Consider the following 25170-nt stretch of genomic DNA (forward strand, 5'->3'; position numbering starts at 1 on the left):
CGGAGAACTTGCACAGTTAGTGGTTGACTAAATACTTGTTTGCCCCACTGTATATACAAAAGGTAATATCAAAGGTCGGTCTATTTTTCTAAAATACAGATAAATAAATACATTAGTCATGTCGGCCTTGGTCTTTTTGTAGTAAGCCTGTTCATTCATACAGGTAGGCTCTAGATTTAATAGCTTTATCCTCTCTGTTGTAAAGAAACAACGTTAGTAAGGGGGAAGTGTAAATTAATAGAATTAAGATTTATTATTATTATTGAAAAAAATTAAAAGAGTTCATTGGCTTTCACTGAGTAGCATTTGCAATCTCTACACAAAAATAGCAATATAAATTACCCCCAAGACCTGTCAGAGACGTAAGACAATGAAAGGATATAATATATAAGAAAGACGGGGCATATGGAAACAGGACAACGTCATCGTCAGTGCGGTAAGGCAATGCAAACAAGAAAAAGGTGTCGATAAAAAAGCTACCTCTGGATCAGGTTAGCTCTTTTTCAACCCTCGACACTCAAGCTATCTCTTTAACTGAACAGTTGTATGTTCTTCCATATCTTTACCAGTGAATTTGGCACCAGCGACATCATTTTCGGACAGAATTGGTAGGTTTAGCTCAGCAAACATCTTGTTCATACACTATTTACATCATCTAGCATGAGGGACAAATGCGAGTTTGACCCCCCCCAACAACAGTTATTAACGTCATGAATACTAATGAGCAAAGGTGATGCGTTACGTGCGGTACGCTATTGATATCAACTGGGAGGAGTGGCTTTAAATGGCTTGAAATCTTTCAGCGCCAATCCATTTTGATTGGGAAGGGGGTAACCCAAATTGTTAGTGTACTCTAAAATGAAAAAGATAGTGACATCAAATGAACTCATTGCCAGCAATCGACAACGATAGACATCCATTTATTTAAACTGGCTGCAAAAGCTAATTTTTAGTACCGCTGACAGCGCTAGACAATTCATTTTGGCCGAGAGGAGGAATGAACGTTTGCCCCTCAGGTCAAAATAGATTGGACATCTAGCGCTGTCAATGGAAGCGCATTAGATTAAAAATCATCACTTGTCCATGACACTGATCGTCTAAGGCCGGCAACTGTATTATTTTTGCCAATCTCGATCTGTTTCGGTACGGTTGTCAACAATTGCCTCACCTGCTCCCGGTAGTCGCCGAGCAGGCGAAATTTGCGCGGCACTTTGCTCCGGGCAAACTTGCAGCCATTGAAGTACATACTCCAGGAACAGCCAAAAGAGAAGGAGGCTCCGCAGGTATCCGGGTCCAAACCCTGACAGGCGCAGGTACGACTGTGGAAGAGAATCCGCACATAAGAGTTAACTGTCAGGCAAAACTCACAAACCTGGACAAACTTCATAGGGCTAGAGACCATTTTAGCTCATGAAAAAAATACAGCGACAACAATACTATAAAGACCTGTATAACCCAAAATGTTACTATGTATATGGGGGGGGCTTAAAGAGCATACGACACGAGAAAAAAAGTCTTAAATGGCATTATTATGTGAATTAGAATCATATTTTGAGACGATTCCACTATATACAACAATTTAGCAAAGCGCAGATGACGAGAAATTAGTCTTTTAATCTGCCGGTTAGCCACGCCTACCATTACAGGGCTTTAGCGGCCCCAGCAGGTGGATGACGTCAGCGGTAGACTGGGCTCATCGGTTTTACTATTCAGCCCATTGAGGGGGAATTATTCAGAACGAGGAAAACGCAACGAAGAGAGCCGCAAAATGTCATTGTTTCAGTCCCGAGGACAACAGGACGGTTGAAATCTGCCATTAGTTTAGCGCAGATGACGAGAAATTAGTCTTTTAATCTGCCAGTTAGCCACGCCTACCATTACAGGGCTTTAGCGGCCCCAACAGGTGGATGACGTCAGCGGTAGACTGGGCTCATCGGTTTTACTATTCAGCCCATTGAGGGGGAATTATTCAGAACGAGGAAAACGCAACGAAGAGAGCCGCAAAATGTCATTGTTTCAGTCCCGAGGACAACAGGACGGTTCAAATCTGCCATTAGTTTTTTGTATGCCATACACTTCGTATTTTTGATATTCTTATATGATTGGTATTTCATATAGATTCTTTCTATATTTTCACCCAGTACCAGTTAAACGCTTCAGTTCTTTGCAGAGTTTTAAACATTTTCCTGAATGGTTGTCAACATTAGCTTGTCATAGTTGACTGATTTTCACATATTGGAGCCTTGCGCCGTCAATGGCAGCCAAGGCGTTAAATGAACCCCTTATAAAGGGTAAAGCGCTTACTCTTCGTTGAGAGCGCAGCGTCGGCTGGTGGGCGAGCCGTATTTGAAGAGGGTGTCCGTGAGCTCCCGGTAGAGATGGTCGGCCACAGCTCGAGGGATTCCCTCCCACGCCAGGATGAGGATGACCAGCACCGCGCTGTCACAGTAGTGCCCTGGTCGCTGCCGCACTAAACACAGTAACTTCTCCTCCTCGCTGCTACGCCGGACCACCTGTCACGCAGTCGGGCATACAGGTCATCTCTATCCATATTTACACGGCTCACACAAGCACCTGCATCCACGACGTACCCATTTAGCGATCGGGCACCCCTGGGAGCTCTTTCCTTCTTTTCCAGTGTACACAACCACTTCCAAGCGCACTGCATTTCCCTTGGCGCCATATCTGCAAAACGCAGATACATACAATACATCATTAACATTTCATTTTTGCACATGCCAAACCTAAAGCCTACATCTGCGTGACATTTTATGTGGAACATGAAAGTGAGCATCATCGGCTATATTAAGCATTTAGTGGGGAATTAGGGCCGCTGCGATTCAGTGACTAAATACTGGGTGTCAAACGTTTGGCCCTACCAATTCGGCCCCCTGGTGGGGAAATTTTAAATTAATTAAAAAAAAAAATTAAAAAAAAAAACAGCAAATTTCCTATCATTTCTACAGAAATGTTATTTTAGCCCGAAATATCAAATTGATGCAAATGCCTTACATTTTGCAGGCAACGCAAAATGATGTGGCGGGCCAGCTCTGACCCTCTAGCTTTGAGTTTGGCACCTATGTCATAGGTTCATGTAAGAGACGTTCTAGCTTCTACATTACCGGATATACAGTAACACGTTTAACGCTCCCTTGGAGGCAGGCAGCCTTCACTGCGTTATAACACAGATAGTTTTGGACACTCTTAACCCAATGAAGGCTGCAGTTTCTCATGTCTTTTACATCACTGTTTTCCTGTCTCAACATGTCGCTTGCGTGAGTGTGTGTGTGTGTATGTCAGGCGCACATGCTGGGCGAGCTTCCTTTTAATGGCAGGCAGTCTCCTCGGGCAACCCCTCCGCATTCCACCGAGCCTGAGCTTGACACGCTCAGCATGTGAACACGGCCACACGTTGCAAGCTAAATAATAACAACTACCACAACAGTAGTAGAAGTAGTAGTACTAGTACTTGAAGACCGATAATGTATATCGAAAATATCTCTTTATAAATAACATCACAAGTAATAAAAATACAGCCATGATTAATAAATAAATACATTTGTCACTTGCCCTTTAAAGCAAGGATGCCCGTTACGTCGATTGCAACGCTATCATCACCCCATCTCCCTACCCGCTATAAGGTAGATCAGGGGAGGTTGTCTCCTTGAAAAGTAGATCTTGGCGCAAAAAACAATCAGCACCCCTGCTCTAAAGGGTGAAAATGTTATTATTACAACATTGTTTTTTCGTTTCAGCATTGATTGATTGACGGATATACAGTATACATACTGTACATAAGTACTGTATTTGTTTATTATAACAAAAAATCCACAAGATGGCATTAACATTATTAACTGTCTTTCTGTGAAAGGGATCCACGGATAGAAAGACTTGCAATTTTTAAAGGATAAATGTGAGTTTGTATATTGTGACTAAATATTGCCATCTAGTGTATTTGTTGAGCTTTCAGTAAATGACACTGTAGTGACTTAACTGTTCTGCCCAAATGTATGATGATGGGAAGTGGTGCAACCATGACTGTGTGTGGTGCCTGCAAATGCTATATCTTCTCTGCATTGGGTACAATACAGGGTGTTAAGATAAAGATCAACTCCGGTCATTCGTCCGCACGTCGCTTCCCAAAATATATATCGTTGTTGTGGGAGAGATGTTAAAGCTTTCGCCAATTAAAAACACGGCCCCAATGAATGCTTGTATCTACTCCACTCACTTGGCACTGCCTCTTAGCTATGTATTCAAGTAAAACGGCGCCATTGTAGGCTATTTGCGGCTATGCGTGAGTGGGTCGTGCTGCGCATGCGTTAATTGCGATTTTAACGTGATTAATTTTTTAAAAAATTAATTACCGCCCGTTAACGCGATAAATTTGACAGCCCTGTTTATTTTATTCATTTTGTTTTTATAAATGATTTTTAGAGTGTGATAAAACCAGTGTCTCTTTTTGAACTGTCTTTTTATTTATATATCATTTTGTTTATTCTGAAAAAAATGATGATTAACAATTAAGAAATATATAACAATCATCACTGAGACATTTTGGGTCATGTTGCTAAGGGTTATATTGCTGTTAGCTAAGAGCTAATAACAGCTTAACAAACTCATGGCAAGCGGTTTGAACGTTTACATTATTCAACATCCAACAAGTACTTGCTGTAGTAAGTGTTTAAATGAAAACTAGTGCACTGTGAATGTTCAAACAGCTTTACTGTGAGGAACGCTACCTGGTCTCCATAAGGTGTCTTACTGCAGCAACGCTTCGTCCTGCTCCGAGGTGAGTGTAGTAAGGACCTTCTTCCTTTTCAATGATTTGGTCTGGGAGGGAAAGATCCATTACAAATGTGCAGGGGACAATGGGGCTGCTCGTCACAAAGGCCGATTGCCAAACTTGCTATAACTCAAACACCAGAGGGCGGTTTTGTGCAACATCACAATTAGAATTTGTGTCGGTATCCATACGGCACGAAAATGACATCATCGGTATCTGTACTAAGAAATAACATGACTATGATGTACTCTTCAAGTGGTCTTGTCATTGATAGGAAGGGCAGCCCATTTGAAGGGCGACGAATGCACTTTTTATGCCGTTAAATGAAATGTTTACCATAATGAAATGTTTACCATGAGCAGACGTCCAATCCATTTGAACTGAGAGGGCTGAGGGGGAATTAAAAAAAAAAAAAAATCTATATATATCCCCTGTCGACTCTCACAGTTCAAATGGATTGGATGTTTAGAGTCATCAATGGCAGCCAACGAGTCACACCAAGACATCACGGCAATTGTAATGATTTCATGATATCGGTACAGTATCTGCCAATACCACAAGGCAAGGTATCGGGAGCCAAAAAATGGTATCGGTCTAACACTAGTCAATATATACCGTACATCAATACATTTTGGCAGTTTCAACTTACCCACACAATCACAGCACGGAAGCTCAGACAGCTTTTTGGAAGGCGTGTTGAGCAGATTCTTGGTCGGGGTGTCCAGATAAGCCAAAGGTGAATCCAGGAAGCTGTTGACACTGTGCTTGGAAGGGGTCGACTCCGCCGATCGGCCCGCGTCGGCATCGGCGGACGTAGACAAGATGGCGACCGGCCCCGACCTCTCCAGCTTGTAGTAGCTCTGCTGGCTAGGAGGCGGGGACACCCTCGCACCGGAAAGGCTGTCATACGCCAAAATCGGACCGTGCTCGGTGCCGTGCTGCGGCCCATGGAGGGGCTGCATTACCTGAGTGAGCAAGCACCTTTCCTGCCCAGGACCCGAAGCAGGATCGTGCCGGCGGAGCGGATTGTGCAGATACGACAAGAGTCGGTTTTCCGGGAGGGAGCTCTGGTGATGAATGAGTTGCCCGGCCTCCTCCTGGGCTTTAACTAGGTATCTTTTCAGGTCGATCTGAGCCTGAGGGAGGAACAGATTCCTCCGATGCGGCAGAACAGACTTGCCAGGTGGCGGGGTTTTCTTGCCTCTGCTTCGATGGGAAGTGTCTCCATTCGTCACGCGCTTGGATAGAGGGGTCCGGCGGTTGATTCCATCTTCATTTATCTTCTTCTTCCTTGGCTTCGAAGGAGTCATTTTAGCTTTTTTTATGGGGGTCTTTTTCTGAGCGAGAGATAACTGTGAGCGGTAGTTGTATTTGATGGCCGACACAGGCGTTCCCTTCACAAGATGGGCCTCCGGCAGCCGGCTCTGCCGAGATTGGATGATGAAGGCCAAGTCGGCCAATTGCGCGGCAACCTCCTCCTCGTCTCGGTTCCTCGTCATTTTTGCTTTCTCCCGGTTCTCCCAAAGGAGACGTTCACGGTCATTGCTGAGATCCGAGTTGTTGTATTCTGACTTGATGACACGGGAGCCAATGTCGGAGTACGTCTTCCTGTAGGGGGTCCCGTTACCATCTCTTGAGGGGTCTATCGGCCTCGCACCCAGGCAGCGCTGGATGACGTTGCCCTGTCGAGCCATGGGTGGGCGTATTACTGACGTCTGGTGAGCCGGCGAGCTGATGACCGAGACTTTGTTGTAGCGAATCGCCGGTGTGCGTTTTGCTTCTTGCGTTGAGGTTGCGGACACAGGAGGTTCCCACTTGCGTTCGGTTTTCATGAACATTGGGGTACATTGAGGTATAGCTGCCAGTTGGGTTAAGGCCTCAATGGCAATAGCCTGGTCAAAACTAAGATTCCTTTTCTCTGCCAAAGTCTGAACACTCGGTAAGAGATCATTTGAAGGCGCTTCGCTCTTGATCATCTGGGGGGGCCTTGCGAGGTTCCCCGAAGCACCAAACGAGTCCACGGACTCTTTTTTTATAAAGCGCAAATCTGTTGGCTCGGTTTTGATGCACCGAAGACCAGAAGGACGCGAGCTCAAAAGTTTCTCCTCTAGCCCTCGCCTCTCCGTGACAGAGAGACACACGACCGCCGCCAAGGTGGACAGAGGGTCTTCACAGAAACCGTGCGAAGTGATCGCTTCTTCGTCCTCTTCCAGTTTGATCCTTTTCAATCTTGGAGTCTCGGGTCCGTTCCGAGACGGTACGGTGGCAATGACGCTCCTTTGAGGCTCGGAGGCCATCGCGGGCCCGAGATACAAAGCCTTCGGACTCCCGCACGTCACGTTAACGCCGTTGGCTTTAGTCGGGGGATCGGAGGAACCGTTGCGGAGATTCGCAGAATTGCAGACATGTCGGTGAAGCGCGACATCTCTCAGCTGCAGCCCGAGTGCCGGCCGGACGCCGAGGTTCTGGTGGTGGCGAGCAGTCTCGGGTAGAGTTTTTGTACGATGTATGTGGCCTTCCTCCTCCTCGTCCTCCTCTGCCGCCCTGTGGGTGCCGTCCATCTGCGCCTCTCCCTTGCCATTGAATGACAGGCTTTCTGGAACCACCTGTGACAGAAGAAAGCGGTGAGTCAACGATTCGCGGCGGTACGGGTGACTCAACGCAACACACCTCCTCTCGGTACAGTGAGGGCATCTGCCACCTCCGCCGGCAAGACGGTAGAAAATATTGTGGCAAACAAGGAATCCGACCATGTGGCAACAAAACACTCATGTTCAAGGCCTCAACGGGGGCTTAGCTAAAGAAACAAAGACTCACGACTCAGTGTTTAGAGTGGAGCGAGGAGCAGGATTGCATCACTACTCGGGTTGCCGGGAACACGAGGGCGGCCGACACAAGTGTGTGTTTGCAGCATGTTCGCAAAGGCAAACAAGAGCAATGCAGTGTGAATATTCATAACAGCACACCTGTAGGTCTGCACAAATATTTAGTTACTTTAACGCTTTTTAGTATTTGTTTTCCAACTACTTTCTTTTTAAGTAGTATTTGTTTAAAAAAGAAAAAAAACATATTATTTGAAAACAAAAAACCTCTATTCACCTACATTTAAAAATATATTTATTTAAGAAAAGGATCAAGAGCAGTACATTAATACAGTTATAATACAGTAATAATCTCTATTTTGTAACTTTATTTTCAAAAATATATACTTTAACATACGTGTAAAGGAAAATACTGGAAATAGTTTTGTATTTAAAAAAATCTAATAAAAATAAGAAAAAAATAGTATAGGAAATATTCTCAATTTAATTTTTTTTTTAAATTTATGATATATACATATATACACTGTATATATACAGTATATATATATCTATATATAGATATATATATTGTAAAAAGGAAATAAAACCTATAAATATTCTCATATATTTATGTAAAAACTAAAAGGGAAAAAAAAGCAGTAGAGTAAATTTTCTCTTTTCATTTAGTATATATAAAGGTACGTGTCAATTAACGACATGGAGAAATTAGTTTATTTCAGTAGTTTGGTTACAGATACAGTGTATTTTAAAAAATTACATTAAAAACATAGATAAGGATTTTCAGGTTTGTATGAGTATGAAATGTGGGGAACGCAGTCTTATCAAGCTTCTGTTTTTTTCTTCACATGGGAGAAACGCCTCTTTATCCCTATCAGGGTCTTACAGACTCATCAGAAATAATCGCCGTCATGACCTCTGTCAGGAAACTAACCAGTCATGAATGGTATTAACCCTTTAAAGTGAGTGTTATGTGGCTGGCGGCCACATCAAATATTAATATTGTGGCCAGCATGACCCAAAATGTCACGTCAATGATATCATTTTTACAGGCAGAAGGCCTTTTCTTCTTCTTCTGGACACTTACTTTGAAATCTTGCTCCTCTGTCTGTCATTCATGAACTGATAATCTTAAATTGTTAGCTATGTAGGATGGACCAGTGAATAATGTTTTTGCACAAGTGTTAGGCACAACTAATATGACAAATGCTTTTAGTTCAGGAGTGTCAAATTTACGGCCCGTGGGCAAGAACTGCCTGCGTGCTTTCATGCTGTAGCTCATTCATACTGTACATACAAAATAACTTGCTCTTTGACATTGGCGCCGTATAACTGCAGATTTGTGATTTGTGTAACCAAGTGCGTGCGCTACAGCACATGGGTCCCTTTTGTGTTCGCAGTTACATTCGTTCATTCGCCCTTCCCTCTCTCCCAGTCAAAATGGATTGAGCGTCAATCAACGTCAATGGCAGCCAATGAATTAACAAGGTAGCAACCCAAAACGAACAGGAAGAAGCCTCAAAACGCCTAAAAAATCAACAGGAAATGATCCAAAATTTACAGGAAATGGACCCCTAAGTATCTTGAAATGATAAGGAAGTGACTTACAGTTAACACATGGCCTGCCATTGACAACGAAAGATGTCCATTTGACTTAAACTGTAAGTACTGGCTGTGAATGCTCCTTTTTCATTGCCATTGATGAAGGCGCTCAACGTCCAATTCATTTTGACTGGGAGGGGCGAACGAATGAACATTTGTTCAACGGCAGCCGGTGACTTAACATATTTGGACTAAAATAAACGAGTCTGGCCCACGTGAGATCTAATTGACGACATACATTGCCAACCAAAATGACACCACTAGTTTAGTTTGTTCAGAATTAGCCAACAACAAAAAATATTTTTTTTTCAACTTGCAATTCTTAAACAAGTCAGTCAGTCCTTTTTTTTTTTTTTTTTTTTTTAAATAGCATACTTTATTATATGTCCCTGATGGTGACAGAAATTATTCTTCGACAGGGCTCACAAACCACACATTCCCATTAAATGGGTAGAACGTGGTGGAACTTGGAGAACCAAACCTTTTTTCTGGTGGTTCTTTAATAGGATTTTTCCTTACAACATGCAATAATGACATCTAGGTTTGCCTTGTTTAATAAACAAAGTGATTATTGAATTCATCAACAACTATGTACCATAATTTTCGGATTACAGGCCGCTACTTTTTTTCCTCATTTTGAATCCTGCGGTTTATAGTCCAGTGGAGTTTATTTGTTGACTTATTTGGGTTAATTGGTAACACATAATTTGACAGCGGCGTCATAGGACTGCCATAAGATAAGACTGTCAAAATTATGAAACTATGACACTATCATGGGCATTGATGAATGCTTATGACAGATGTCATCAAGTGTCATCCAGTAAATTATATGTCACTAACTCCATTTATGTCGAATTTAGCTTGAATCTTTTGCATCCATTCAAAAGTGAGATCATTTGCCGGATGACACAAAATGACATCTGTCATAAGCATTCATTAATGCTCATGGCAGTCTAATGACAGTCTTATAGCGCTAATGTCAAATAAAGTGTTACCAAATACCATAACTAGCGATTAATAAAGCAACTGGAACAGTAACTGAATAAATAATTAGCACAAAACATGAATTTTGATTGTTATTTACATCTGCATAGTTTCAATGTATGCTAGGAGGCATGTTGGACAACAACAGTGTTGACAGAAGGTGGCAGCAGAGGTTGACTGTCTACCCCCAAGGGAGCAGTGATGGCCAAATGAAGCTTTTTGAATCAATAAAGCTTTGCAGCTGATTGGTTCAAAGCTTCATGGTGGTTCATTTGGTCTTATGACAGTCTTATGATGCCGCTGTCAAATAAAGTGTTACCGGTTAATATCTTTTGGTGTAAATATCCTATAATACAGTGAGGCCAGCTGCGTTTTATAGTCCAGTGCGGCTTCTCTATTAAAAAATAAATAAATAAAAATGGCATAACAATTAATATTCTCTGATTTCTGAAGTCTTCAACTAAAGCGGACTTATTATTTTTGTCATTAATTCAAATAAAACATTTGCTTTGTGTTAGAAAGCACACACTGTAGTTTTTGCTTCCCCCCCAAAATTAAAAAATAATAGTAGGTGATTAATCAACAATCAAAATAATTCTTTGTGGCAGCCCGTCACACTGTTTCGCACTGTTGCGTTGGCCCTGGCTTTAACAATAATAACCCAAAACGGAGTCCCTCTTTGGTCAGCATCAAATGCTCAAAGACATCCTGAACCGGACAACAATAGGTCCAGGTTTAAAAAGAGAAAGAGGTTGGTGGAGTTAAAAAAAAAAAAAAAAAAAAAAAATTTTACATTTCAAGGAAGAGGGAAAGTAATCTTAACCCATTGGCTACCAATGATGGCATGAGACATCCAATCCATTTTTAGCGGAAGGGGCGATTGAAGCATTTTTTTTTTTTTTTTTTGAAGCAATGTTTTGAAGAGCCATCGTCCAGCCGTATATTTTTGGAAGGTTCTCCATCGGATCTTTCTTCGTTTGATGTGTGAAATATATTCGTAGCAGATCTATGGGACAATCTGGAACAATCCATCTGCTAAGTTTGTGGGAGTTTTTTTTAATGTTTTGTTTTGTGCCTATCAAAATGGATTGCGAATCTAGCACCATTAGTGGAGAGATTTTTTGCAAGTCCAAGTTGAAAATCAGTAGGTGTGAATGGACATGTTTTTGTGGGAGTCAAAAAATTGCCTGATAACCCGATATTGTGAAAACAGTAGGGCAGTAGCATTTAGAAATTTGAAATGTTTTTGCCATTGAAAAAGAATGGGGCTTTTTTTTGGGGGGGGGGGCTGCTATCTTTGGGGCGAAATCCAAAGAGAGTGAATTTTTGGAAGGTTTCCAAGTTGGAACGGAGCAAAGCACACCTCCCTAGGTTTCAATAATAGTGCTATTAGCAGTTACATAACTTTCCACCTACAACATATACAATACATGTAGGGCCCTCACAGGACCTTCTGAAAGGGAAATGGTCCCTGACAGGAAAAGCTTGTGGCTTCTTGACCACACAGAAAACATAACATTAGAGCGCCGATCTGGAAAAGCAAACTATTCCATTTTGTTATTGTTTTGTAAGTTTGTTAAGTGTTAAGTGTCCGTGTTAAGTCCCAGTCCAAACAGATTGGACATTTATCACTGTCAATGCTAGTTAAGTAGTTAACTGTTAACATTTATTTCAAGCCATTCTCAGGTCATTTGGATTCAGAATAGTGCTGCAACGATTAACCGATTAACTTTTTTTCTAATTTTGCTGCTTCGAATATTTGTTTAATTAAAGTGGCGTAGTGGTTTGTTTTGAAAGTGTTTGAATTTGGTTTTATTGATTTTGGTGGATACACTGCCCTCTAGCGGCAAAAGTAAATATAATATAAATTTCACATAGCTGAATCCAGCTGCTCCCCTTAAGACCAACATAAGCTAAGTTTTTGTGTGAGGCAATGTTTTTATAATGCATTCTTAATTTTGTCTATAGGTATTTTGTGTGAATTTGTGTTTGAACCATTTGTTAAGAGCGTAGTTTAAAAAAAAAAGTTAGCATTTTATAGCATTTAAGCTAGCGGACTTTTTGCTATATAGTTAGCCAACTGTTCGTTTGTTGTACTTAGATCCTCTTTTTTTTTTTTTTTTTTTAATACCGTTTGGCTCAGTTCAGGTATTTTTTTATGTTCCTTATCCGATTATTCGATTATTCGAACTGATTAGTTTATGGATTAATTGACTTCTAAAATAATCGATAGCTGCAGCGCTAATTCAGAACCCCAAAATGACACAGAGTTTAAGTTTAAAATTTTGAAAAATAATTGAGTAGATAATATTAACTCGTGACCTGCCATTCATTTTTACTCACTGTATATATATATTTTTTTTATCAAATTAAAAGAGCTAAATAAATGGAGAACAAATAGAAAATATTTCGTTTTTTTTTTTTTTTTACTTTTGTTTTTAAAAATATCTATTTTTATGTTAAATAACCAAATAAAGAATATTTAATGCAGTACTTTTTTGTTTAATTGATAAATAAACCAATGGAAGAAATTATTTAAAAGCAGGTGTTTTGTCAGTGCAACCATTGTTTTGGTTGACCAGAATGAATCAAAATGACTTGTTGCAAACATTCAATATTTTTCACTGACTTTGTGAGAAACAGTCTCTGGATGTACGTATCTATTCACCCACCTCAATATTTATTCATTTCCATCAACTGATTGGTTTTATACAGTGGTATGAAAAAGTATCTGAACCTTTTGGAATTTCTCACATTTCTGCATAAAATCACCATCAAATGTGATCTGTTCTTTGTCAAAATCACACAGATGAAAAAACAGTGTATGCTTTAACGAAAACCACCCAAACATTTATAGGGTTTCATATTTTAATGAGGATAGTATGCAAACAATGACAGAAGGGGGGAATATAATTAAGTGAACCATAACATTTATTATTCAACCAGACGCTTCCTGTAGCTGCAGATCAGTCTGGCACATCAATCAGGACTAATCTTGGCCCTTTCCTCTCTACAAAACTGCAGTAGTTCAGTCAGATTCCTATGATGTCTAGCATCAATTGCTGTCTTTAGGTCATGCCACAGCATCTCAATGGGGTTTAAGTCTGGACTTTGACTTGACCACTCCAGAACGTGTATTTTGTTCATCTGAAACTATTCCTAAGTTGATTTACTTCTGTGTTTTGTATCGTTGTCTTGTTGCAGCATCAATTCTCTTTTTAGCTTCAACTGTCTGACAGACGGCATCACGTTTTCCGGCAAAACATCCTGATAAACTTTTGAATTCATTCTTCCATTAATGATTTCAAGTTGTCCAGGCCCACAGGCAGCAAAACAGCCCCAAATCATGATGCTCCTTACACCAAGCTTCACGGTGGGCATAAGGTGTTGTTGTTGGTGAGCTGTTCCATTTTTCCTCCACACACAACGTTGTGCGTTACTCCCAAACAATTCAACAATTCAATTGGTTTCATCAGTCCACAAAATATTTTGCCAAACCTTCTGTGAAGTGTCCAAGTGCCTTTTTGTGAACATTAAATGGGCAATAATTGTGTGGGGTTTTTTTTGTTTTTTTTTTAACTCAGTGGCTTCCTCCCATGAACACCATTCTTGGCCATAGTTTTACATATAGTGGATGTGTGCACAGAGATATTGAACTGTGCCAGTGATTTCTGTAAGTCTTTAGCAGACACTCTAGGGTTGTTTTTACCTCTCTGAGTATTCTGTGCTGAACTCTTGGCGTTATCTTTGGTAGACGGCTACTCCTTAGGAGAGATGCAACAGTGCCAAACTATCTCCTTTTGTAGACAACTTCTCTGACTATCGATTGATGAACATCCAGACTTTTAGAGATGGTTTTGTATCCTTTCCCAACTTTATAAAACTCAACAATCCTTGAACGCAGGTCTTCAGACAGTTCTTTTTTTTGACTGAGCCATGCACATCAGGCGATGCTCTCATCAGGACTATTCTTACCATGTGTGTGTTTTATACAGGGCAGGGCAGCTTTAAAGCACTCATCAGTGATTGGGCACACACACCTGATTTTAAATTGTTTGGTAAAAAATGCTTTCAGTTGCTCTTTAAGTCTCCTTAGGCAGAGGGTTCACTTACTTATTTCACTTACTTATTTTCCCCCCTCCGTCATTGTTTACATGCTGTCCTCATTAGAATATGAAAACCTATACGTTTGGGTGGTTTTAATTAAAGCAGACGCTGTTCTTTCATCTGTGTGATTTTGACAAAGATCAGATCACATTTGATGGTGATTATGCAGAAATGTGAGAAATTCCAAGAGATTCAGATACTTTTTCATATCACTGTATACACACCATGGGTTTGTGTTGTGTTGCCTTACGACACCCCTGTTTTTACACAGGAAAAAAAACCCTCTCTCGTCGGGGTCCCTCGAAAACATCAGAGCGTATTCAGGGCTGACATAACACTCCAGTCGTTGACTCAGAACTGGAATCTTTGTACGCGTTCAGAGATCGACCTAGCAACGGCGGTGTTACAGACGCTCCGATCCTAACAATCCTCCCTGTGAGAGCGACGCGTCTCCATGGAGGTTATGAGTTCTTCTTCCTGCAAACGAACAGCCACGGCGGTGGTTGAGAGCTGACTGAAGCCATGCCGGAGAAAGCGTGTCTCTCCTCCCTGGCAAAGAGTGGAAGTAGTAACACTTTGCGCACGTGAGAGTTGAGCGCGTGATAAAAACAGGACGACGAAGGTAGTTTAAAGACGGGACTCCAGACCGCATATGTAGAAAATCAGAGCAACTACTGTGTGGCCTGACAAATGATCAGTCGGGATGACAGAAAAAACAGCAGGTGCACATTAGAGTATGCCTCTCCAAAAAGTGACAAGTTAGGGCCAAAATGGCCCCAAGACAAAGCACCGTCGGACCGAGGCCTTTTAAACCCACCTGCAAATGACAAGCTCCTCAGCCAGACTAAAAAACAGCTTCCAAATTAAGCCCTTCAATCAGCTAAATCCCAGGGATGAGCTCCACTCCACTTCAGCTCCACTCCCGGCACTAAGTCACACACTCGGCTAGATTTTTTTTTTTTTTTTTTTTGCTAGGGAACCCCTCTGCTTTCAGCAGCGTGCCCCCTGTGACCCCACACACTAAAAGGTATCGGTGGCCATCTTGCTTTGCCTTCAAAGACTACAGTAGCCGAGCGTGGGGCAAACCGCCGGGTGTCGCGAATCGCGGGCACTCTGGTTGTTCGTAGCCAAACAGCACCACAGCTGAAGGTTACGCACACATGTGGAAACGCACACGTGTAGGAGCGGACAGATAGGCGCTCATCAGCCAATCGCACGAGCAGCTTCACGGTTTGTAAATTATCTTCCAGGCCGAGACTCTCCTAAACAAAGGATCCCCTATGTGGGCTTTTTACTCCAGTACTACGAGCGGGGATCACAGGCAAGATGTGGAATGGAGGTTACGCACATGCTGGATCTGGCCCCCACCACAAGAGAGATTAACCCCTGAGGCACCACATGGAAGGACTCGAGGGAAGATTAACACGTTGGCTGCCACGGAGGGCGATGGCCGTGGATTCTATTTGAAGTGCGTTACGCTTTTCTTGCTCTAGGTAGCCATAAAAATGGCTACTTTAGGCCCAAATACTGATTAAGTTTTGTGACGAGTCAAGTTACATTTGATTATACAGGGCTTAATCAAAACAATAGCCTCTTTGCACCGATCAGTGACAAGGACGCCGTTGTAGTTATAAGCTCTAAATCAGACATGTCCAAAGTCCGGCCCGGGGGCCAAATGCGGCCCCTGGTCAAATTTCATCCGGCCCCCAGCCTCTGTCATAAAATCAATAACGTCTGGCCCGCATGCAGACTTTAATAGATTGGTCAGCAGTACTGCTACTAGCATATGAAGTAGCTTACAAACAAATGCTGCTCCTCATTTACCCACTAAAAGGCAGCAGCACTCTAAGCAACATCAACATACCCCGTATGACCCTACCCTCCCAATTTTCTAAAATGGCAACAATCAACAAAAAAAACAAAAAAAAAGTTGACTGCTTTGGCCGACACTTCAAGGATAGGTGGAAATTTGACTATTTCTTCACTAAAATACGCAACAACTGTGTCTGCCTCATTTGCAAAGAGACAGTCGCTATTTTTAAAGAGTTCAATGTGAGGCGATATTACCAAACAAGACAGGCTGACATGTTCAACAAGATTACAGGGAGGACACGTAGTGAGAAATTAAAGCAACCTGAAGCTAGTTTAATTTCACAGCAGCAGTATTTCACAAGAGCCCAAGAATCGAAACAGAACACCATAAAGGCTAGTTGCGAGTTTGTTGAAATGTAATAATTAAAAAAAATAATAAAGCAAATGTGAAACAAAGAATGGCTTGCTAAAATTTGCTCAAATATATTGTTCTAAGTAAAGAACGTCAGCCAAGGTCGGCCCCCCACATTTTAATCACACCAAATCTGGCCCCCGTTGCAAAATGTTTGGACACCCCTGCTCTAAATAGTTCCTAGCGAACGTGTCTGTTTTCGTTTCAACGGGCTGACAAAAACAAGGAAGGAGGCAGTGTGACGCTGACTTCCGCAATAGCGATTGACGTATTTTTTTCCCGACACGACAGTGACGTGTTAGTTACGCTTTGGCAGCAGTGACGTATTATTATGCTCCAACTGTAGGCGTGGTGGAATTTATTCGGAGAGAAAGGGACAGGACGGTCATAGAGGCGGTCTCGGTGGTCGCATCGTACAGTTCCTGTGACCTCTCCCCTAAAAGACCCTGTTCGGCCGGGATCGGGACCTGAAAGCGTTCTTGGAGGCTGGAGCTACACTGTTGCTTTATTTTGGAAACACCAAATTTTGGCGGTTCCTGCAACTACACCAACCTATGAACTGCTAAGGGTTTCTGCAGTGCGAAAGGGGCTATTGTCTCAAAGGGCTTCACAAAAATATGCAACATTTTGACGAAATATTGCTTGTCAAATCATGTTTGAAGATATAATTTAAAAAAATGATGAAATCTCTTGATCTAACCCCACTCCCCATTTTTTTAAACAAATAGATTGTAAAAAAAATGTTAATCTTGTAAAATGAACATTAACTGCCAGCCATGGATTTCCAGCCACCTACAGTGAGTGGTATGAAAAACTATCTGAACCTTTTGGAATTTCTCACATTTCTGTATAAAATCCCCAATCGAAGCATTGTCTGAAGTGCATCATGGCTCGGTCAAAACATCTGTCTGAAGACCTGGGATCAACGATTGTTGATTTATATAAAGCTGGGATAGGATACAAAAAGCAATTTTTACCAAACAATTTAAAATCAGGTGTGTGCCCAATCACTGATGAGTGCTTTAAAGCTGCCCTGCCCAGTATAAAAAACACACATGGTAAGGCAAGGCAAATTTATTTATACAGCACAATTCAACACAAGGCAATTCAAAGTGCTTTACATCACATGAAGATCATAAAAATCACATTAAAATCAATACAACGTAAAAACCAAGACAATCAAAATCGGAAATAAAATTATACATAAAAATCGCATTTAATCACAAATAGAATAAAAATAAAACAAAAACTACTACTACTAATAATAAGTGAAATCAACAATGGAGATAAGCACGAGAGGAATAGAAAGCAAGTAGATTGAAATATATAGACAGTTATGGATATGCAGTGCTAAACAAAAGCGTTTTTAGCCCTGATTTAAAAGAGCTAACAGTTTGAGCATACTTCAGACGTTCAGGTAACTGAGCATGATAACTAAATGCTGCCTCACCCTGCTTGGTTCTTGTTCTTGGAACATGCAGGAGACCGGTTCCAGATGACCTTAGGGGTCTAGATGTCTTATGGGAATAGGACTAAGAATAGTCTTGATGAAAAGCATTGTCTGAGGAGCATGGCTCGATCAAAAGAGCTTTTTGAAGGCCTGCGATCAAGGATTGTTGAGTTTTATAAAGCTGGGAAAGGATACAAAACCATCTCTAAAAGTCTGGATGTTCATCAATTGATAGTCAGAGACGTTGTCTACAAATGGAGAGAGTTTGCCACTGTTGCTTCTCTCCCAAGGAGTGGCCGTCCACCAAAGATAACTCCAAGAGTTCAGCGCAGAGTACTCGAGAGGTTAAAAAACAACCCTAGAGTGTCTGCTAAAGACTTACAGAAATCACTGGCACAGTCCAATATCTCTGTGCACACATCAAGAATGGTGTTCATGGGAGGACACCACGGAAGAAGCCACTGCTGTCTAAAAAAATGGTTGTTGCTTGTTTAATGTTTGCAAAAAGATACTTGGACACGCCACAAACGTTTTGGCAAAATATTTTGTAGACTGATGAAATGAAAGTTGAAATGTTTGGGAGTAACACACAACGTCATTCCCACCGTGAAGCATGGTGGAGGGAGCATCATGATTTGGTGCTGTTTTGCTGCCTCAGGGCCTGGTCAACTTGCAATCATTAATTGAAGAATTAATTCAAAAGTTTATCCGGATGTTTTTCAGGAAAACTTGAGGCAGTCTGTCAGACCGTTGAAGCTAAAAAGAGGATGGATGCTGCAACAAGACAATGATCCAAAACACAGAAGTAAATCAGCTTCAGAATTGTTTTAGAAAAACAAAATACACGTTCTGAAGTGGCCAAGTCAAAGTCCAGACTTGAACCCCATTGAGATGCTATGGCATGACGTAAAGCAACAAATATTAAATGTGATGGTCCACTTACTTATTTTCCCCCTTTTGTCATTGTTTGCACACTATCCTCATTAAAATATGAAAACCTATAAATGTTTGGGTGATTTTAGTTAAAGCAGCCACTGTTTTTTCATCTGTGTGATTTTGACAAAGATCAGATCACATTTGTTGGTGATTTTATGCAGAAATGTGAGAAATTCCAAAAGGTTCAGATACTTTTTCATCTTCTCGATCAGCTACTCGACTAATCAATGACCAGGGCCGACAACGGACTGCTCGTCAGAGATAAAATGGGTGTGAAAAGTGTTTTTGCGGTGCACATTCCTTGCTCTCACATGACTGTGACAGAAAAGCTCCTCTCCTTCGAAAACAACTTCCCCTGACTCAAGGCACGTGACCTCTGACATCAAGCCCTATTTTTTGTCCCTTTTACGATAGCTGACACAGTTACACACTGACACATTTGGTTGTTAAAGAACACGCTGAAGACGATAAAGAATTGGGCAAAAGTAAGAGTTTATTGACGGCGTGCGTCGTCAATGGCAGCTAAAAAGTGAACAGTAACTATTTTCCCCACTTCATTTTTAAAATGCTCAAGATTTTTTTTTTTTTTTTACATTTCTAAATAAAGACAAAACAGGAAAGGAGAAAACACTAAGTATGATTTGTTTTTCTTATTTGTTTTTTTTATTTGAATAAAGAACTGATTTTGAATTGACAATAATAAAATTAAATTTAAAACATGACGCATTCAGTTGAAATGAAGTGGACCTCTATAGTTGTCAATAGAAGGCAATCAGTTAAATTTGAAGATTTTTTTAAAATTACTTTCATTTAAGCCTTTTTTAAAAAAAACATCTACTGTATAATGATAGTTAAAAAATAATAATAACTCCGACTTGACATCCACATTCAATATGGGTTCTAACATATATGATAAAAGGGATGCCCATGTAACGTGATTGCCAGGTCATTAAGCTTTTTTTTAATGTCCAAAAATAGTCACTTACCCAAAAAAAGGTTTAATGGCAGCCCCAATACACGTCAGGGTCATATAAGGACAAGAGTATAGCATAGCATGTGGTTGTGCGTGACACTGCAGTGAGGACACCTCAGCTGAGTATTTCACAGAGGAGGCAAACAATACACAACCAATGTCGATTCCAGGCATTTTCCCCCCCTTAACTCTTTCAGTGCCATTGATGATGACTGAGTTCCAATTGTGTGCTGTGAATTGAAATGAGCTCGACGCTGGTCGACGTCCAATCCGTTTGAAGTGTGAGGTTGGCGACTAATGAACAGTTGGCCACTGCCCTCCCGCTTCAAACGGATTGGACGTCTAGTGCTGTCAATGACAGCCAATGTTTAACTCGGCCCGTGAACCTACTTGAGTGTATTTCTGAAGCGTCTGGGTACGTAAAAATGGGACTGCTGTTCAGTGTCAGTTACAGATGGCAATGATAGGAACTGTCACTCATAGCTTGTTGAACTGGTTGGACATAACATGACAAAGTTCACAACAAGACAAACAGAAGTTTATATTCCTGACAAGCCAGATTGAAAAACGTGGCAACTTCAAGGCAGAGAAAATTTCATAGTTATGGGGGTGCGGGGGTGCCCCCCCCCCCCCCCATTTCCATTCATTCAAACAAAACTAACAGAAAGTAACCCAGAAATGCCCTGATATGTACAGGAAGTGACCCAAAATCAACAGGAAGTGACCTGTAAGGCCCCTAAAATAAACAAGGAAGTGACCCAGAATGAACACATTGCATACCTGTCAAGTTGTACGGTTTTGGCGTAATTTGTACAAGTGAGCCCTGATTTTTAAATGTGTACGCCGTACGTTCAAAATCTGTACGTTTTTCGTGCATTCGTTTTGTTTCTCTCCGTTTGGATCTTGTCACCGTTTCGGCAACGAGACACAACGAGACAATGTGCGTTATTATGCGTTACTACGTTGTTTGAATGACGCGAGAAAAGTCAGCGACACGGAGAACGGAGGGAAGAGTGTTGTGACGCTGTTGCAAACGCGATGCTAGGCTAGGTGGCTCCAATATTTCCTGACTGTAGCTGACAGCTTACAATCTAAGCCCACTTGATGCTACACTAGATATCATATGCATATAGAACTAGATGCGAAATGACAGACTCGGCGTTAGTAAACAACCGCCATCTTAAAGCAGTAGACTTCTCAGAAAGGCTCTGTTGTAGTGAACCTCCCTAGCGAACCTAAGTAACTTTTTATCTAAAATACTCCTAAATCGGCAAAATCTTGACTTGAATCTATCTTTAAATGATGGAAGTTTTAAATCTTTCACATGTTGAACGTAGACAGAAGGGAACAAATGCAAAAATGGGAGCAATTTTAACAACTTTAACAGTTGATTCACAACATTAAATGACTTCCAAACATAACAAAGGTTACTATGTCTTTTTTTTTTTTTTGAAAAAATGAAAAAAAAAAAAGAAAAACATGAAAGGTAAAACCAGTTACTTTGCCAAGTAACTAATTACTCTTACATTCGGGTAACTGAGTTAGTAACTCAAATACTTTTTGGGAGAAGTAATTTGTGACTGTAATTAATTATTTTTTAAAAGCAAGATTAGCAACACTGGTCATAAAGATGCAGTCTGCAGAATGAAAAGTGACGAAAGCGGAGATTTTATTCTGCCAATTTGTTGCCGAACACAATTTGCCTATTGCTGATCATTTCTCAGAATTAGCAAAAGAAATGTTCCCTGACTTACAAACTACCTTCATGTCAAACTGAATTGCGAGCTGAAGTGCTATGAAGTGCAGCCATCAAAAGACATGATAGAAATTGCCAAAAGTGCTAGATACAATTATAACAAAAGTCACTGTTAAATTTTAGTAATCATGATGCAGCTGAAAATATTGATTGCTCTTTGATTGCACCGTGTATGTATGTATGTGACAATATTGCCAATAAATTCATATTATATTAAAAATTAAGTTTTATTTTTGTTTCATATTGCACGCTATATAAAACGTTGTAAGATTAGTCATCAATTTGTGAGGGTATACGTCACTATTTGTAAGATTGCCAACGGCCTCGGGTTGTCAGGTATGACATTGCCTGCTATATCAACTGGACGGACTGGCTTTGAAAGCTCATCTTCCAGTGCCAATGACTGCGCTAGACGTCCAATCCCTTTCGACAGTCAAAAGGGATTGGCTGTCTCACGCCATCAACGCCAGTCGGCGTATTAACAAAGAAGTGACCCAAAAATGGCTCAAAATGAATAGGAAGTGACTAAAAATCTACAGGAAGAGACCCGCAGGAGCACATTGCATACATTTGCTAGACTTTAAAGCTAAATTTGTGAAATGTTTTTCATTCCTTTGACCAAAAATGGACGTGAATGGAAATCAGCTCCGCCCCTACCTTGCGAAGGACACGCAAAGGTGAGATGGAGTTCAGTTTATGCAAACTTACGCGTTGAGCGACAAACAGGCCCATGCGCCAACTATGCAGGAGAGCACCTAGCAACGTAGCCCTGGCCTCTGTGCACCCCCACCCATTAACCAACCCCCTAGGGGCCTCGTGGCTGCCTGCTGGCGCTGAGACAGAAAAAAAGACTTTGGTGAGTCAGCACGTATACGCACATGGATTGAAAGCAGGAATACAAGAGATCACGTGACATATTGTACGTACCGCCAGAATCAAATAAATCACTTTATTCGACGCAATTAAAAAGCAAATTTACATTTTTTAAAAAATTGTAATTAAAATACGCCATGTGAATAGATACAAAATATATAAATACTGCTACTATACATAATTTTTATCAATTATACTGTCTAATTTATCAAAATACAGAGAAATGTCAATTTAGTTAGTGCAAAATTTACTTCAAATTTAACTCAACTAAATCTTACATTAAAAGTATTATTTTACACTTGAGTAAATAAAGAGCATATGATAAATAGTAGAATATATTACGCAATATATGAATACTACATATATAGATATATGAATATATAAATGTTATAATTTGAACGAGATATAAAAATGAATAGAAAATTCCACTTTGATCTTAGTACAAGAGCTTACAATTCATTAAAAATCAACTAAAAGATTCATTAAAAATTTAATTTTACACCTTTAAAATAGTAAATCAAAAATATAATAATATAATAGATACCAAATGTATTAATACTGCTATGATATAATACAATTAATGCAACTATTATACATTATATCTTATGATATATACAAATAGAAAATATCAATATGCCTAATTCATTGAATATTAAACTGAAACATTAATTAAATGTAAAATTTTACACTTTAAAAAGTCCTAAACATAGGCTACGACAATTTTAGTGTATAAAAAAACACTATCATACAGAAAAGTAAAAAGAAGAATAAAAAATAAGCACATTGACGAAATAAATAAATTTTTAAAAACGTGTCATCATTTTGGACTTCAGTACAAAAGTTTACAATTTCTTTTTAAATGGAACTAAGCTATAACACAAATGAATACATTCAAAATATCATGCATTATGTTCACCACCTCATAATTAATCTGTTTTATTTATGCACCATACGTGTGCCGTGTGACTTTAGTGAGTCAAATACAGTTCACCGTCATGATATATTATTAACTCTCTCAGTGACATTGATGATGATGGACGTCCAATTGCTTTTGCTGTAGATTTAAACGAGTTTGTCACTAGTTCATCGCAAGTAGACATGAGATCTGGATCGGACGTCTAGCGCTGTCAGTGGCACAAGAAAAAAAAAAGTTTAGTCTCATTACCTGGATGCAGGTTACTGAGTTCATAGTCTTAATCGTGCACACTGGTTATCTCTGGCTAAGCCTCATTATGACCCTGAGAATCCTTCTTCAGAGTAGGCAGGCGGGTCAAAGGTGGGCGGCAGACAATGTGGTCGCTGTGGCAACCAAGCAGGGGGAAGCGTCACATTACTCTTGCTTTACATTAAGGCGGCTCCCGTTTTGGAGACAAAAAAAGGGGGAGGGACAGCCTGAATGCAATTTTTGGACTTAAATCTTGAAATGGTCTTTTTAAGGGACAGTCTGTAAGGGGGAGCTCGAAACAGTCCCTCCTGAGAACTGTTTATTGGCACTGCACCTGTACAGAAGAATGACATTTTTCAAATGTTTTCATTTCTGCGGATTTATTGACGCCTAGAGCAACGCAGAACCAAACTGAAATTCGTTTTCATGAATGGCCAATTTGAAAAAAAACAACAACAAAAAACAACAATCATCATGACTTTGAACATTCGCATCTGATATCTGACCTCAAAAGTGGAGTAGTTTTACTTAGTTTACTATTTTTTGTTTAGGATGTTTCATGTGAATTTATATATACATATATATATATATATATATATATATATATATATATATATATATATATATATATATATATATATGGCGGAAAACACAGACAAGACTGAAAAAGCAGTTTCGGCTCTTGCACTCCTCTTTAAAAGAAACAGCTGTATTTTAAGCCAAAACAACTGTTGTGTTTGATAGAACAATATGTCTATATGCTGCCATAGCAGGTTCATGGTGCATTAAGACCCCGAACTATTTTTAATTTGCCCGTTTTACCCTGGAAACCCCCGTTTACAGACGTCGTGCAACCGTTTTTTGTTTCAACCCAGCCATGAAAACAAGGTAAGTAATTATATATATTATACAAAATGTCTGTCATTTTTAGCTTTGGATCATTAATTGGTGTCTAATATTTTGTTTAAAAAGAAAAAAACGACTTTAAAAAATTAGTCACTCGCATATTTTAAACTTTTAAACAAATTATGTCACAATGAAAAAAATGGCGTCTGTAAAAAAAGTCACAGATATCTACCTCATAACTACCGCTAAATTGTATTTTTTTGTTACTGTCGCATTTTTCCTGATATTTTAGATGATAATAATCGATTCAAACAAAGAAAAATTGGGGGGAAAAAAACGTTCAAAAGGATAAATACATGAAAAAGAAAATCTCAACCACTCTTTTATGTCTGCGATTTCTGCATCGCCACCTTTGTTATATCACCATGTTTCACCCATAAAATCCCCCAAAAATGCAGCTGTGGCCAATTACAGCTGTGTCTTTACACACAGTGATACATGCGACATGGAGTTTTTGGATTGAAACAAGGTAAGTACGCGATAATATCTCGTTACAGTTACGGCGTCTGTAACTCTGCTCTCGCGTGCTCTCCCCTCTAGATAGGGTTTTGCTGTTTAAAAACCCTTTTTTTTTTTTTTTTTTGCCCTC

General features: G+C 40.2%; 1 protein-coding gene across 2 annotated transcripts in view; it reads right to left on the reverse strand.

The window, feature by feature from the left end:
• The window catches only part of tet1 (tet methylcytosine dioxygenase 1), a 43014-nt gene that overhangs the window by 8384 nt on the left and 9460 nt on the right, over window positions 1-25170 (reverse strand). For both annotated transcript variants that reach the window (XM_057848006.1, XM_057848007.1), the window contains 5 exons: window positions 5436-7392; window positions 4743-4833; window positions 2592-2685; window positions 2305-2513; window positions 1169-1319 (listed from right to left, as the gene is read on the reverse strand). In XM_057848006.1, coding sequence (XP_057703989.1) covers window positions 1169-1319; window positions 2305-2513; window positions 2592-2685; window positions 4743-4833; window positions 5436-7392 — 2502 coding nt within the window. The remainder of the gene's footprint in view (window positions 1-1168; window positions 1320-2304; window positions 2514-2591; window positions 2686-4742; window positions 4834-5435; window positions 7393-25170) is intronic.

This window comes from Corythoichthys intestinalis, chromosome 10 (assembly GCF_030265065.1).
Source record: "Corythoichthys intestinalis isolate RoL2023-P3 chromosome 10, ASM3026506v1, whole genome shotgun sequence".
NCBI classification, from domain to species: Eukaryota; Metazoa; Chordata; class Actinopteri; order Syngnathiformes; family Syngnathidae; genus Corythoichthys; species Corythoichthys intestinalis.